A 13,828-nucleotide genomic window follows, 5' to 3' on the forward strand; every position below is an offset into this window, starting at 1 on the left:
CAGTGACAACTTCTGGGCATCCCCAGCCCACCTTAAAAATCCGACTCCTCAATTCAATACATGCGACCAGAAACACACAGCTTCAAGCCCAATACTCGCTCCATAGAACCATTAAACCTTGATGAAGCAAAGTAACCATCAAAAAGTAAGAGATGCTCAACCTGAGCTGCAATTCTTCCGGGTGGCGTCTTCGAGGCATCGAAGAAGCGTCTGTCTGAAAGAGCGAAAGTGGTGCGAGTGGTGCAACTTGAGCCACTGCCAGCGGAGTGGATGATTCCCATATAAAATAAACCTTGCAGACTTACGAAGACCCTATGGCCCATAAGTCCAGGGGGAGCAATACTCCCGCCCGGAAAGTAAGGAAACGAAAACGCTTGAGATGGAAAAGTCTGACTGGAACGAAAGAGCCAAAGGAGCCCCAGAGCATTCGCTTGGCGTCACCTGCGTTCCGAGAAGACGCGTACGCATACCTCTATCGGTCGCATGTGGCGGTACGCGGATGCGAGCGAGACAACGATACTGTAGACAAGGAGAGACGGCTCCCTCTCTCCATCACTCTCTGTCGCGCTGGCCAGGCGTTTGCATCGCAAGCGGGTGAGTGAGACGGCCATAGGGCGGACTGCAAGGCCCGAAAGAGAGCGGTAAAGCTATATAACCCCGATAAGCAATAATCGACGCATCGAACGAGGCGTATAACACACGGGCATCCCTCGTAAAGCAAAGAATTCAGACCGCACTCACGAATACCGCTCCGCTCTAAAAGGACCGGCCTAATCTGCAAGAAATGCTGGGTCAGGAGTGTAGAATCACCATAAAGCAGTAAACAACTGCCCAAGCAGCTATAACTCATATCAAAGCTGACAAAGCAAGAGCTATGCGCTCTATTTAAGTCACAGAAAGTGTCATCGTAACGTTCACCACTCTTCATATTCCATCAAAGTCCATTTCTGGTCCGTACAAAGAAGTATTGTAAAGGTTCTCTTCCAGTTGTGGTACATATTTGTTGGTTATCACTGCCCTAGGAACTCATCAATTTTTTGGGATTATACGGACTGATGTGTTTGTTATGAGGAACATGTAGAATTAGGAGCCATGCCGCCGCTTAACTAAGATCCAAAAGCCGAGAAGCTACGCCCAGAAGAAACTGCCGCTGCATAGATTCTTGAGAAATAAAGCTGAACTAAAATGGTTATCCACCAACTGAAGGGCATCTAAACTATTATGTTTAATCCAAGTCAGCATTGTTCAAAATCTCAAGCTAGGCCACAAAACGAACTCATCGAATTCCAAAAAATATCGACTCAAGAATCAGTCTAGCTCATCTGTTCCATTGCTTTCGATTTTGACAAGTACTGAGAAATCGCTCGAAAAAGGACATTTTGATTTTGCTTTATGTGCCTTAGTTTTAAACTAACCAAAATATTGCTTGCAGAAATTAATCAGTTATTAGCTGAAAAAGCCCTTAAATTAACTGGCAGGAGGTGAGTTTTTGTCTTCGATTCTTGGAAAACGTTGAGTAGTGGCCCAACTAGAGGAAACAGGCCAGGCAAAGCCTGTATAAAAAACCTATAAAAATAACAAGTTCCAATAAAAGCCAATGTGAAACTGTTATACAAGCTGGTCAAAAGTTATGCGAAGATAAACAAAGAAAAGTGAAGAAATGTTTGCAAATGGATGACAAAAACATGCGTTTTGTGAACAAAAGAAGTACAAAAAATATTAAAAAGCGAATTAAGTGTTGTTCAATCGTTTGACCAACAGTTGATTTGCGAATGGCTGAAAATATTTGCTTAAACTTTAGCTTGTCAAAGCTTGTTAAAATAAAAGAAAAGCATCCTTATACTGGGCACCTACAATGCGTTTACACCCGGGATTTAAGCAAAAGCTATTAGTCTATTGGTCTTAATTATTAACCTATTTCTATGCTGTGTGTTCTTTCAGATGAGTTTTGAACAGAGACGAAACTTGGAGCCTCGCGGAGCCAAAGTTTTCAATTGATTTCTTTTTTAACTGCCTGTACTCGAGTCGATTTCCAGCAACCTTTCATAAGTTTACTTAAACATTCGCTGGCTAATTCTTGAATCTCAATTTCCATTCAAAAGTCATATTTTCTTCGTTGGTCCCTGCTTGAGCTGAATCATTGTGCCTTGTAATTTTCCTGTTCAATTGAACCTTTTTTGTGCTAATGTCCTACAGGAAAGGAAACCCATTACAGGATTGTGCTTTCTCCTGAATGTGATATGCAAGCAGGTGTAATAAAGCCTATGAAATTCGATCCTACCCCACATCAGGCCACAGCCATGAAGCTCCGCCTAATACAAGAGAAGATTATACTAATCAGATTGCTATCTTTCAGATCTGACCAGAAGGAGATCCTGTTCTATAACCTCTAACCCCTTCTGTTTTCAGCTTCTCGTCAGTTGTTCTCAATCGTTAATTTTATGTGTGTTTTACCCAAGATTTTTTTAACCTGTTGCTGTTCATTTTCTTCTTTTAACATAACTCCGTATCCCATTTAAATCACCAAACATACTTTTCCTACCTAAGCTAGGTTCGTGTTTCGGAAAACGCACTAAAATGCGTAGTTTTGAATCGTTTTCCGAAATGGGAATCAAATATAAGCAATATTTTGAACTGCGTAAAACGAATAAATGCAACGGTATTGAAAGCCTACGCTTTCGTTACGGTTCAAAAAGTATAACTAAGAAAAGAAAAAAACTAAACACATTTAATAACAAATAAAAACTTGCTGATCAACGTTCTACGCAGTTCTTAAAAACATGTTAAAAATGAATACAACCAATGCAAGTAAAAATGTGTGGAAACGTTATACGAATCTTCACCAAGTGCCCAAATTACGAAAAGAACATGGAAATCGTTATACGCTTGAGCCGATTCATAAAGAAACAAAATATGTTTTTTCTGCGGAGCACAATAATGTGCATTTTTTGTGGATTTCTTTGGGAATCGGCTTAAGATTCAAAGTGAAGCCTGCACATTTATGAACTGTTTAATTAAAAACGAAATTTTAATGAAGTAAATCGATGTTTTTTATTGTGTTTGGGAAATTCATGTTTGCGTTAGCTTGAAATTGTTCTGGCGTTTCAAACATTTATGAAAATTCACTTTTTTTACCATTAAGGTTTACGGCAATATTTACATAGCTACCACCCCTTTGTCCTTGTAAACCGTCCATAAAGTCCACAATCAGATATTTAATATGTAGCATACTTTTGGCCTGCCGAGAGATCGCCTCAAATGGAATTTTTTTAATACACCGAACCGAAAAAGAAAAAGTGAAAATAGAATGAGGAAAATCGGCAAGTTATTTACCCACTGAAACTGATCGGGTGTACTATAGTAGCAAATAGGGCTTACCCAGGCTGATTCACCCAAAATGAATAAATATGTAGCAACGAGCTGGCTTTTGTAGTTTAGTTATGTATTGTTTCGGTTATGTATTCCTCTCCCAGAATTACCGTATACATATGTACATATATTCTATGTATATATGTTTAGTTATGTATGTGAATGAGTAATGATTTATGAAACCAATGAAAATCTAACCTGAAAATAAAGAGAAAAACCTAAGTCAAATAAATAATTACATGCAAGAGAAAGTAATATTAATGGAATATAAGAACAAAGGTTACTCTCTGGCTTTAAACAAGGCCGCATGGCAAATGATAAATAAATGATTAGAAATCTGATTCACGCGTGCTTCTCTATTTTAAGGACAAAAACGGATCGTTGGCTGGCTGCCTACTGGGATTTTTGTTCGCCTAGTACTTAAAATCGGAAATCTCTTTAATTTCTTTAAAATTTCAGCCGCCCGGATATTATTTTCGCTGCTAAATCGGCCAGTTTTTCGTTTCGCACACCAGGCGAACAGAAATCTCAGCAGGTGGCGGCAGATGCCAGGAATTATCATAGAACGAGACAACTATCTGATATTTCCAAGATTGCCGTCCCTTGCATGCTTTCAGGCTTTACAGAGAAATGCCGTTACTTGTAACGTAACTCAGATCAGAGATGCGCAGTCACATTGTGCACTCGGTGCTTCACGCGTTTATCACGAGATTTGCACGCCAATCACGACATAAATAAAATATCCCATGTGGTTGTTGGAAGCGTGACAAGAAATCAGTTACACGCGAGCATCTCCATTTTAGGCAAAAAAAGAGTCGTTGGCCACCTACTAGCATTTTTGTTCGCCTAGTACTTAAAATCGGAAATCTCTTTAATTTCTTTAAAATTTCAGCCGCCCGGATATTATTTTCGCTGCTAAATCGGCCAGTTTTTCGTTTCGCACACCAGGCGAACAGAAATCTCAGCAGGTGGCGGCAGATGTCAGGAATTATCATAGAACGAGACAACTATCTGATATTTCCAAGATTGCCGTCCCTTGCATGCTTTCAGGCTTTACAGAGAAATGCCGTTACTTGTAACGTAACTCAGATCAGAGATGCGCAGTCACATTGTGCACTCGGTGCTTCACGCGTTTATCACGAGATTTGCACGCCAATCACGACATAAATAAAATATCCCATGTGGTTGTTGGGAGCGTGACAAAAAATCAGTTACACGCGAGCCTCTCTATTTTAGGCAAAAAAAGGAATTGTTGGCTGCCTACTGGGATTTATGTCCGCCTAGTACTTAAAATCGGAAATCTCTTTAATTTCTTTGAAATTTCAGCCGCCCGGATATTATTTTCGCTGCTAAATCGGCCAGTTTTTCGTTTCGCACACCAGGCGAACAGAAATCTCAGCAGGTGGCGGCAGATGCCAGGAATTATCATAGAACGAGACAACTATCTGATATTTCCAAGATTGCCGTCCCTTGCATGCTTTCAGGCTTTACAGAGAAATGCCGTTACTTGTAACGTAACTCAGATCAGAGATGCGCAGTCACATAGTGCACTCGGTGCTTCACGCGTTTATCACGAGATTTGCACGCCAATCACGACATAAATAAAATATCCCATGTGGTTGTTGGGAGCGTGACAAAAAATCAGTTACACGCGAGCCTCTCTATTTTAGGCAAAAAAAGGAATTGTTGGCTGCCTACTGGGATTTATGTTCGCCTAGTACTTAAAATCGGAAATCTCTTTAATTTCTTTGAAATTTCAGCCGCCCGGATATTATTTTCGCTGCTAAATCGGCCAGTTTTTCGTTTCGCACACCAGGCGAACAGAAATCTCAGCAGGTGGCGGCAGATGCCAGGAATTATCATAGAACGAGACAACTATCTGATATTTCCAAGATTGCCGTCCCTTGCATGCTTTCAGGCTTTACAGAGAAATGCCGTTACTTGTAACGTAACTCAGATCAGAGATGCGCAGTCACATTGAGCACTCGGTGCTTCACGCGTTTATCACGAGATTTGCACGCCAATCACGACATAAATAAAATATCCCATGTGGTTGTTGGAAGCGTGACCAGAAATCAGTTACACGCGAGCATCTCCATTTTAGGCAAAAAAGAGTCGTTGGCCACCTACTAGCATTTTTGTTCGCCTAGTACTTAAAATCGGAAATCTCTTTAATTTCTTTAAAATTTCAGCCGCCCGGATATTATTTTCGCTGCTAAATTGGCCAGTTTTTCGTTTCGCACACCAGGCGAACAGAAATCTCAGCAGGTGGCGGCAGATGTCAGGAATTATCATAGAACGAGACAACTATCTGATATTTCCAAGATTGCCGTCCCTTGCATGCTTTCAGGCTTTACAGAGAAATGCCGTTACTTGTAACGTAACTCAGATCAGAGATGCGCAGTCACATTGAGCACTCGGTGCTTCACGCGTTTATCACGAGATTTGCACGCCAATCACGACATAAATAAAATATCCCATGTGGTTGTTGGAAGCGTGACCAGAAATCAGTTACACGCGAGCATCTCCATTTTAGGCAAAAAAAGAGTCGTTGGCCACCTACTAGCATTTTTGTTCGCCTAGTACTTAAAATCGGAAATCTCTTTAATTTCTTTAAAATTTCAGCCGCCCGGATATTATTTTCGCTGCTAAATCGGCCAGTTTTTCGTTTCGCACACCAGGCGAACAGAAATCTCAGCAGGTGGCGGCAGATGCCAGGAATTATCATAGAACGAGACAACTATCTGATATTTCCAAGATTGCCGTCCCTTGCATGCTTTCAGGCTTTACAGAGAAATGCCGTTACTTGTAACGTAACTCAGATCAGAGATGCGCAGTCACATAGTGCACTCGGTGCTTCACGCGTTTATCACGAGATTTGCACGCCAATCACGACATAAATAAAATATCCCATGTGGTTGTTGGGAGCGTGACAAAAAATCAGTTACACGCGAGCCTCTCTATTTTAGGCAAAAAAAGGAATTGTTGGCTGCCTACTGGGATTTATGTTCGCCTAGTACTTAAAATCGGAAATCTCTTTAATTTCTTTGAAATTTCAGCCGCCCGGATATTATTTTCGCTGCTAAATCGGCCAGTTTTTCGTTTCGCACACCAGGCGAACAGAAATCTCAGCAGGTGGCGGCAGATGCCAGGAATTATCATAGAACGAGACAACTATCTGATATTTCCAAGATTGCCGTCCCTTGCATGCTTTCAGGCTTTACAGAGAAATGCCGTTACTTGTAACGTAACTCAGATCAGAGATGCGCAGTCACATTGAGCACTCGGTGCTTCACGCGTTTATCACGAGATTTGCACGCCAATCACGACATAAATAAAATATCCCATGTGGTTGTTGGAAGCGTGACCAGAAATCAGTTACACGCGAGCATCTCCATTTTAGGCAAAAAAAGAGTCGTTGGCCACCTACTAGCATTTTTGTTCGCCTAGTACTTAAAATCGGAAATCTCTTTAATTTCTTTAAAATTTCAGCCGCCCGGATATTATTTTCGCTGCTAAATTGGCCAGTTTTTCGTTTCGCACACCAGGCGAACAGAAATCTCAGCAGGTGGCGGCAGATGTCAGGAATTATCATAGAACGAGACAACTATCTGATATTTCCAAGATTGCCGTCCCTTGCATGCTTTCAGGCTTTACAGAGAAATGCCGTTACTTGTAACGTAACTCAGATCAGAGATGCGCAGTCACATTGAGCACTCGGTGCTTCACGCGTTTATCACGAGATTTGCACGCCAATCACGACATAAATAAAATATCCCATGTGGTTGTTGGAAGCGTGACCAGAAATCAGTTACACGCGAGCATCTCCATTTTAGGCAAAAAAAGAGTCGTTGGCCACCTACTAGCATTTTTGTTCGCCTAGTACTTAAAATCGGAAATCTCTTTAATTTCTTTAAAATTTCAGCCGCCCGGATATTATTTTCGCTGCTAAATCGGCCAGTTTTTCGTTTCGCACACCAGGCGAACAGAAATCTCAGCAGGTGGCGGCAGATGCCAGGAATTATCATAGAACGAGACAACTATCTGATATTTCCAAGATTGCCGTCTCTTGCATGCTTTCAGACTCTAAAGAGAAATACCGTTACTTTGCAACGGAACTCAGATCAGAGATGCGCAGTCACATTGTGCACTTGGTGCTTCACTCGTTTATCACGAGATTTGCCCGACAATCACGATATAATTAAAATATCCCATGTGGTTGTTGGGAGTGTGACACGGAATCAGTTACACGCGGGCATCTCTATTTTAAGCAAACTGGCGATGGGCAATCTCATTATTCTTGGGGTCGCTTCACGAATTAGGCACGATCTACACGTTATTCCTTTGTACATTGTTGGGGCATGAGGAAAAAATATTGGCATGGGTATCTGCAAACAAACTTAAAATACTGTGATTGATTGTTTGCTAAACGGCTCTGTTCGTTTGGTATCGAAAATCGACAGTTCTAGCCATTTGAATAAAAATATATTTTACTGAACTTACTTGTAAATAATTTTAAATTTTCCTTAGCCCAAGAGCATGCGTTAGATTCGCAGCAGGTCGAAAGTATGCTGCAAGCTGTGCGGCAAATGATATTCTACAGCATACTTACAGCGGTAGGTGTCGCCTTTAATGTAGGTGTGTAGACCCCATGTAGAAATACGTGGAATAAGGGGTACCATCATAATTTTTTGCGAAAAATTGAAAAAAATAAAGTTTTCAGGCTTGAATACAGAACGATAGGGAATTTAATTACGAATTTAACAAAAACAAAATAATAAAAGTTTTGTGAAGCTAATAAACCCTTATCACTGTATCACTATTACTAAACATTTTCGGAAATCCTCATAATTTTTTGCAAAAGTGATTTCCAGGCTTGAATACAGATCGCTAGGGACTTTGGTTACGAATTTAACGAGCCATGACATTTAAAACACTGGTCGTACTTCATTTTACCCAGAAGTAAATAGACATTTTGATTTTGTTTGTATGTATTTATTTAAAAATATTAATTCTTTACCATTTTCTTGGATGCTCGACATCTCTTTTTTCGTTGCTCATATGCTGCAAAGAGAAGTATCTTTTAAAAATGTTATACAAAAATAAAATGTAAATAAAATAATGTAATCTGTAAGAGTAATTTTAACACTATAAATACACAAAATCGGTTAAATGCAAGACACAAAAAATATTCTTAACATAATTAAGTACGACAATAAAAAAATAAATGCCTAAACTGATTAGAGTAAAACTAAAAATTATACAAAAAAAAATATGTTAAAAAAAAAGGGTAATGCGAGTGTCGTTGGACAACAGCACGCACAAGGAAGCTCAGCGACCAAGTTTCAAACTGCTGGCGTCTCTCAAATTCGTTGTCGAAACAAATTACACTTATGTGGTGGTTTGCGGAGGCGGACGGCTGGTCAGGCTTTGGGTGTTTTAATGTGTGGAGTTAGTCAAGCGATCGATGTCCAATGGGGCGACGGGTGGCACTGTGCAGTTGGTAAACGATGCAGCGGTGGGATTTTGCTATGGTCCCAATCGGTGGTAACCGCTGCATCGCTAAGAATAAGCACAATTTCTGGGCAAGTATATGTGTAGATATGAATGGGCGTGTACAATATGCTTGTGTGCGTGTGCTTGGGGACATTGGCATTGATGTGGGTGGTGATGGGTGGTGGTGGCATTAGTGGGTGGGTTAAGTGTCACAGCGGGAACTTCTCATGTAGAACCATAGAAGGACTGTGCTTCCCCTCCGTTTCCGCATTCCGCCTGCTCCTTGAGTCCTGGGTCCATGCAATTCGCCTGATAGCTGGCACCACCTTATATCCTTAGACCTATGTACGTATTTGTAACCTTGCTATGTACATCCTTGGCGGATCCTTATTGGCGACGGGGCAGCATTGTATTGCTTGAGATTAACGGGTTCCATGTACGGCTAGAAAGTTGCACTAGAGATGGTCGATGGTCGGTGCTCGAATCATCATCATCTGCGCTGGTTCAGCATCTGCAGGTAGTACTCGCAGTTGGTGCAATACACCGCCGGTGCGATCACATGCCGCTTGCGGCACAAATTGCATTCAACGGCTTTGGCAGAAGCCTTCACAATGGCATTGTTGTAGACGCGGGTGGGAATGGCGGTGATGCCGGCCGATGAGGTGCCGCCCACAACAGTTGTTCCGGCTGTTGCTCCAGGGTGTCCCAATCCTGCTGATCCGGCCTCGGGCAACCCGTTCTTTTGAGGCGGCGGCGGTGGCGGTGGCAAGCAATCGGCTTCGCCCTTGGTCCCTGGCTCAAAGCTAACTTTTTTCTGCACAGGTTTGGCCATCAGCTGTTGCTGCTGCAGGTGCTGCTGGGCATTGGGCAGCGGGTAGTACGGCCCTGCTGCAGCAGGCTGGTAACCATGTGGCAGGGGCACCCGCTGGTAGGGCGAAGGCAGCGGCACTTGCTCTGAAGTCGCTACATTGCCATTGCTGAAGTAGCCCAAGCTAAGTTGCTGCGTAGCCTGCTGCTGCTGTTGTTGCTGTTGCTGCTGTTGCTGCTGTTGCTGCTGCAGCTGCTGGTGCTTCTGCAAGTGCACAGAGTAGCTACCAATCTGTGAATGATGCAAGGGACGCGGCATGGTGGTGTACTGTGCATCCAATTGCTGCAAGTGCTGCTGGCTGGCTATGCCGCTCATACTAGTGCGATGCTGCTGCTGGCGGTACATCTCCTGATGTTGTTGCTGTTGATGCTGTTGTTGTTGCTGCTGCTGCTGTTGCTGCATTCTCTGCACATACCGCTGCATATCTGCTGTGGCTCCTGCCGGTCTGCCCAACATGGGTGATGGTTGCTGCTGCTGTTGTTGCATCTGCTGCAGCTGCTGTTGCCGCGGCTGCGCTTCCGTTTGCAATCGCATCATGTTCTGCTGCTGCTGCTGGATCATTTGAGCGGTGACCTTCTCGTTGGGATGCTGGGCAGTCCGCAGGACCCGCTCCAGTATGGGATTGGGTATAAAGTCATCGTCCTCCTCGTTTCCAGCTGTGGCAACCAGGATCACCTGGTCGCAGAAGGAGACGCTCTTTTTCTTTACCCGCTTGGGTAGTGCGGTGGCTCCATTCTGATTCAGTGTCTGCTGCACCATCGTGTTCAGCAACTCCACCTCGCGAATCTCCTCTGCAATCTGCGATTGCGTCATTTCATACTTGGGCTTGGGCAGCATTTGATGAGCGGTGAGTGCGGCGGGCAGGGAGTTTCTCACCGGCGGCATAGCGTCCACCTCATCCACATCCAATTTTGCATTGCCGTTGGGCAACCCGTTCATCTGGGTGCGCAGCTGCCCCATCTGCAGCGTCTGTCCCGGTTGGGACAATAGCTCCTGCGAGGCGTAGGATCGAATGGAGGTCTGCTCGAAGCGATATGTCAAATCCCTAACACTTGATGGCGACGAGGCCTCCAGCTTGCGTTGCATGACTCTCAAATCGTTGGCCTGTTTCGCCTGCAGCTCCTTCAGCCAGGTGGCATCCGTGGTGGTTGCTCCCGGGTTATTGGCCTGCTCCTTTCTCAGCTTGAGAAGGTGCTGGCGCTGCTGCAGCTGTGCCAAAATGCTGGTGGTGCCCTCGAGGGACTCAAGTTGCTGGCGCTGTTGTTTACTGGCCGCCTCTAGAGCGTGCAGCTGGCTCAGTTGCTGGTTGAGTGGCTCCAGATCCAATTCCGGCGGTGGTGGTGGCGGGAAATCTTCGCTAGCCTGTCGCGAATGGCAGGAAGAGTGCGGTGGACTCGGGTACGGGGGCAGCTCCATTGGAGGCGGCAGTGGCAGCTCATCCTGGCCGACCAGCATTTGCAGATCCTTCAGAGGACTCTGCTCCGAGTGCACCTGCGCGCAGGTGGTGATGATCGTCTGGCAGGAGTCCTCGCTGATCGAGGTGTTCGAACTCATGGCCGAGAGGTTGGACAAGTTGGCCTCGTGGTGGAATTGCTGTTGTTGTTGTTGCTGTGGGGTCAAAGTGGAACTGGTTCGCATGGGCGGCGGTGGCGCCACCTTCGGCACCATGGTCAACTGCCTGCCGCTGCCGTGGAAGCTCTTCCGCATCAGTTTGCTCCTCTCCAGATTCGGATTTGGATTGCTGCCGGCTCCGGAGTTCGAGCCCGACCCGGACCCCGAGTAGTCGAAGTGTCCCTCGGAGATGTAGCCACTCATGCCGTGGCCGTGTTTGCCCAAACCCACGGCACTGTCGTCTACGGAGCTGCCCAAGAGGGTGCCTGCCGTAGTCACGCCCTGTGCAGGATAATGTGGATGGTGTGTTATGCCGGCATTGGCCGTAACGTCGTCCACCGCCTCCGTGAGATCCGGCATGGAGCGATTCTTGCGACGTATAAGCCCGCCCATCAATAGCTTTCGTCTGATTTTGTGCTGCTTTTTGCCGCTCTTGTCCTTCTCCTTCTTCTCGTCCTTGTCCTCCTTGTGCTTCTTCAGCGTATCCTTGGCATTCACGAGCAGCGTTTCGGTGAGCGAGAACTCACGGGTAAGCTTGTTGCGATCCTCGCTGCGACTGCGCTTCTCCTTCTCTTTGTCCTTGTCCTTGCGTCCGAACAGGGAGCGACTCTCCCGCTCCGGTTTTCCCGGACTGGTGGCCAGTTGCTTCTCCTGTTCGTACTCGATGGCGTTGTCATCGCACGCGGAGGCAGAGGCCAAGGCCTTCAGAGGACTCTTGCGCTTCGGGAGCGTGGCATATATCTCGATGCTGGCTGGGATCTGCTGCTGGATCTGGTGAATCTGCTGGATCTGTTGTATCTGCTGGAACTGCAGCTGCTGATGCTGCTGCTCCTTCTCTAACGTGCGATCCTTGCTATTCTGGCGCACGTGCTTCACACTACTCGTGCTTCCTTCGCGCATATGCTTCAGTTCGGGCATAGCCTCCGTTTCGGCCCCCTTCTCCACCAGAATCCGACGGTGCAGACTCCGGGCCCGCATCACACACGTATTGTGCTTCATCCGGGCAAAGGTCATCGTGTGCGGATTGCTGTACGGGGCATCCATGGCTGCCCGTGCCCGCCCAGCAGCCGCATTGCAGAGCACCAGGGCAGTTTCCAAATCATGCGACTCCTCCACCAGTCGAGACTTTTCCAGCAACTGGTCTGCCTCGTGGCACAGCTTCTCGCAGTCCCCAGACAAGGCCAGCTGTCCGTTTCCATGACCGTGGGGCACTGCTCCTCCATTTGAAACGACGCCCATGGCTGCCTCCGGGATCTTAGCCAGCTGGGGATTCAGCGCATGCTTCGGCGGATACGAGTCCGTGGAACTAAGCGAAAACGAGTCGTAGCCCGGGTCATATGGCAAACCATGTCGCGTTGGGCTCTGGGGCACTGCTGCCACTCCCCTCTTAGCCACCATGTACAGGTAGGGATTGTCTAGTGTCGTAGAACTGGCTGAACTAGCGCTGTTTCGATCGCCTGACCAATTGCCCGAGTCGCGACGACGTGGCTGATTCAGGTGCTCCGGCATGGTGAGTCCATCGCTGGGCGGAGAACTTCCGTTGGATGAGCCGTGGCCCGAGCTCGACTCCGCACTGTGGCTGCGCTGAAGCTGCAGGTGCTGCCTCCTCGCCAGCTGGGCACTCAGCACCGCCTCGATGGGTTTCCGACTCAGAAAGCCTCCATCCTTGTCCACACTCTGCTGGCCGACACCGACACCGACTCCATTTCCGCCTCCAATCTTGTCCTGGATCGCGCTCAGATTCTGGTACTGGGCACTCAGCACATGTTCCACCGTCTTGCGGCTGATGTAGGCATCCGTTTCATCCGTGCCCATTGCCAGGTTGCTTGGAAAGATATTCTTTTGAATCACACTCAGGTTCTGGTAGTCGTTGGGTGGTGTCCTCAGCGGGGTCGGAGTGATGGCCCTCCTTGTGTTGCCCAAGCTGGGCTTCTCCGGACTGGGCGTAACTGCCCGGCGAATCACTGAGCCAGCACTGGATGGAGCACTCGCCGGCATGGCCAGATCCACGTGATTGACACCGCCGACGTTGCCAACCGAAGGCTGCTGGGGAACCGCATACAGCAGCAGGAGCGGCTGATATCTACCCCGGCTGCACTTGTCCACCACGCCCTCCCAACTGGGCCCCACCTCCTTCACGTTCGCATCGTCGAAGTAGACCCACACCTTGAGCTTTGTGTGGAAGAAGAAGGTGGTGTAGTGCTTGCCGTAGTAGGACACGATGCCCACCAGCTCGTGCTGGGTCTGCTGGGCCCATCGTGGCTCGCTGACCTGGTGGAAAACGTCACCCAGGCGCAGGCTGGTGCCTACAGCCTTCAGAACGGCGTGAACTTGATCCGCCGCCGGTCGCTCAGAGTCCCAAACGATGCCAATGGATACCACTTCCGGTCGGTTGAGCAGGGCCCTACAAATCCCAATCTTGGCGCCGCATGTGTTCTGTTTTGTGATTCAAGAGACAATATGTACATTATGAGTTTCAACTGC

General features: G+C 46.5%; 1 protein-coding gene across 3 annotated transcripts in view; it reads right to left on the bottom strand.

Moving 5' to 3' along the window:
• Positions 1–8,359: 8,359 nt before the first annotated feature.
• Positions 8,360–13,828, bottom strand: part of LOC120455372 — a 46,263-nt gene continuing 40,794 nt past the window's right edge. For all 3 annotated transcript variants that reach the window (XM_039641485.2, XM_039641486.1, XM_039641484.2), the window contains one exon: positions 8,360–13,780. In XM_039641485.2, the coding sequence (XP_039497419.1) occupies positions 9,356–13,780 (4,425 nt within the window). In that variant the 3' untranslated portion in view covers positions 8,360–9,355. The remainder of the gene's footprint in view (positions 13,781–13,828) is intronic.

This window comes from Drosophila santomea, chromosome X, assembly GCF_016746245.2.
Source record: "Drosophila santomea strain STO CAGO 1482 chromosome X, Prin_Dsan_1.1, whole genome shotgun sequence".
NCBI classification, from domain to species: Eukaryota; Metazoa; Arthropoda; class Insecta; order Diptera; family Drosophilidae; genus Drosophila; species Drosophila santomea.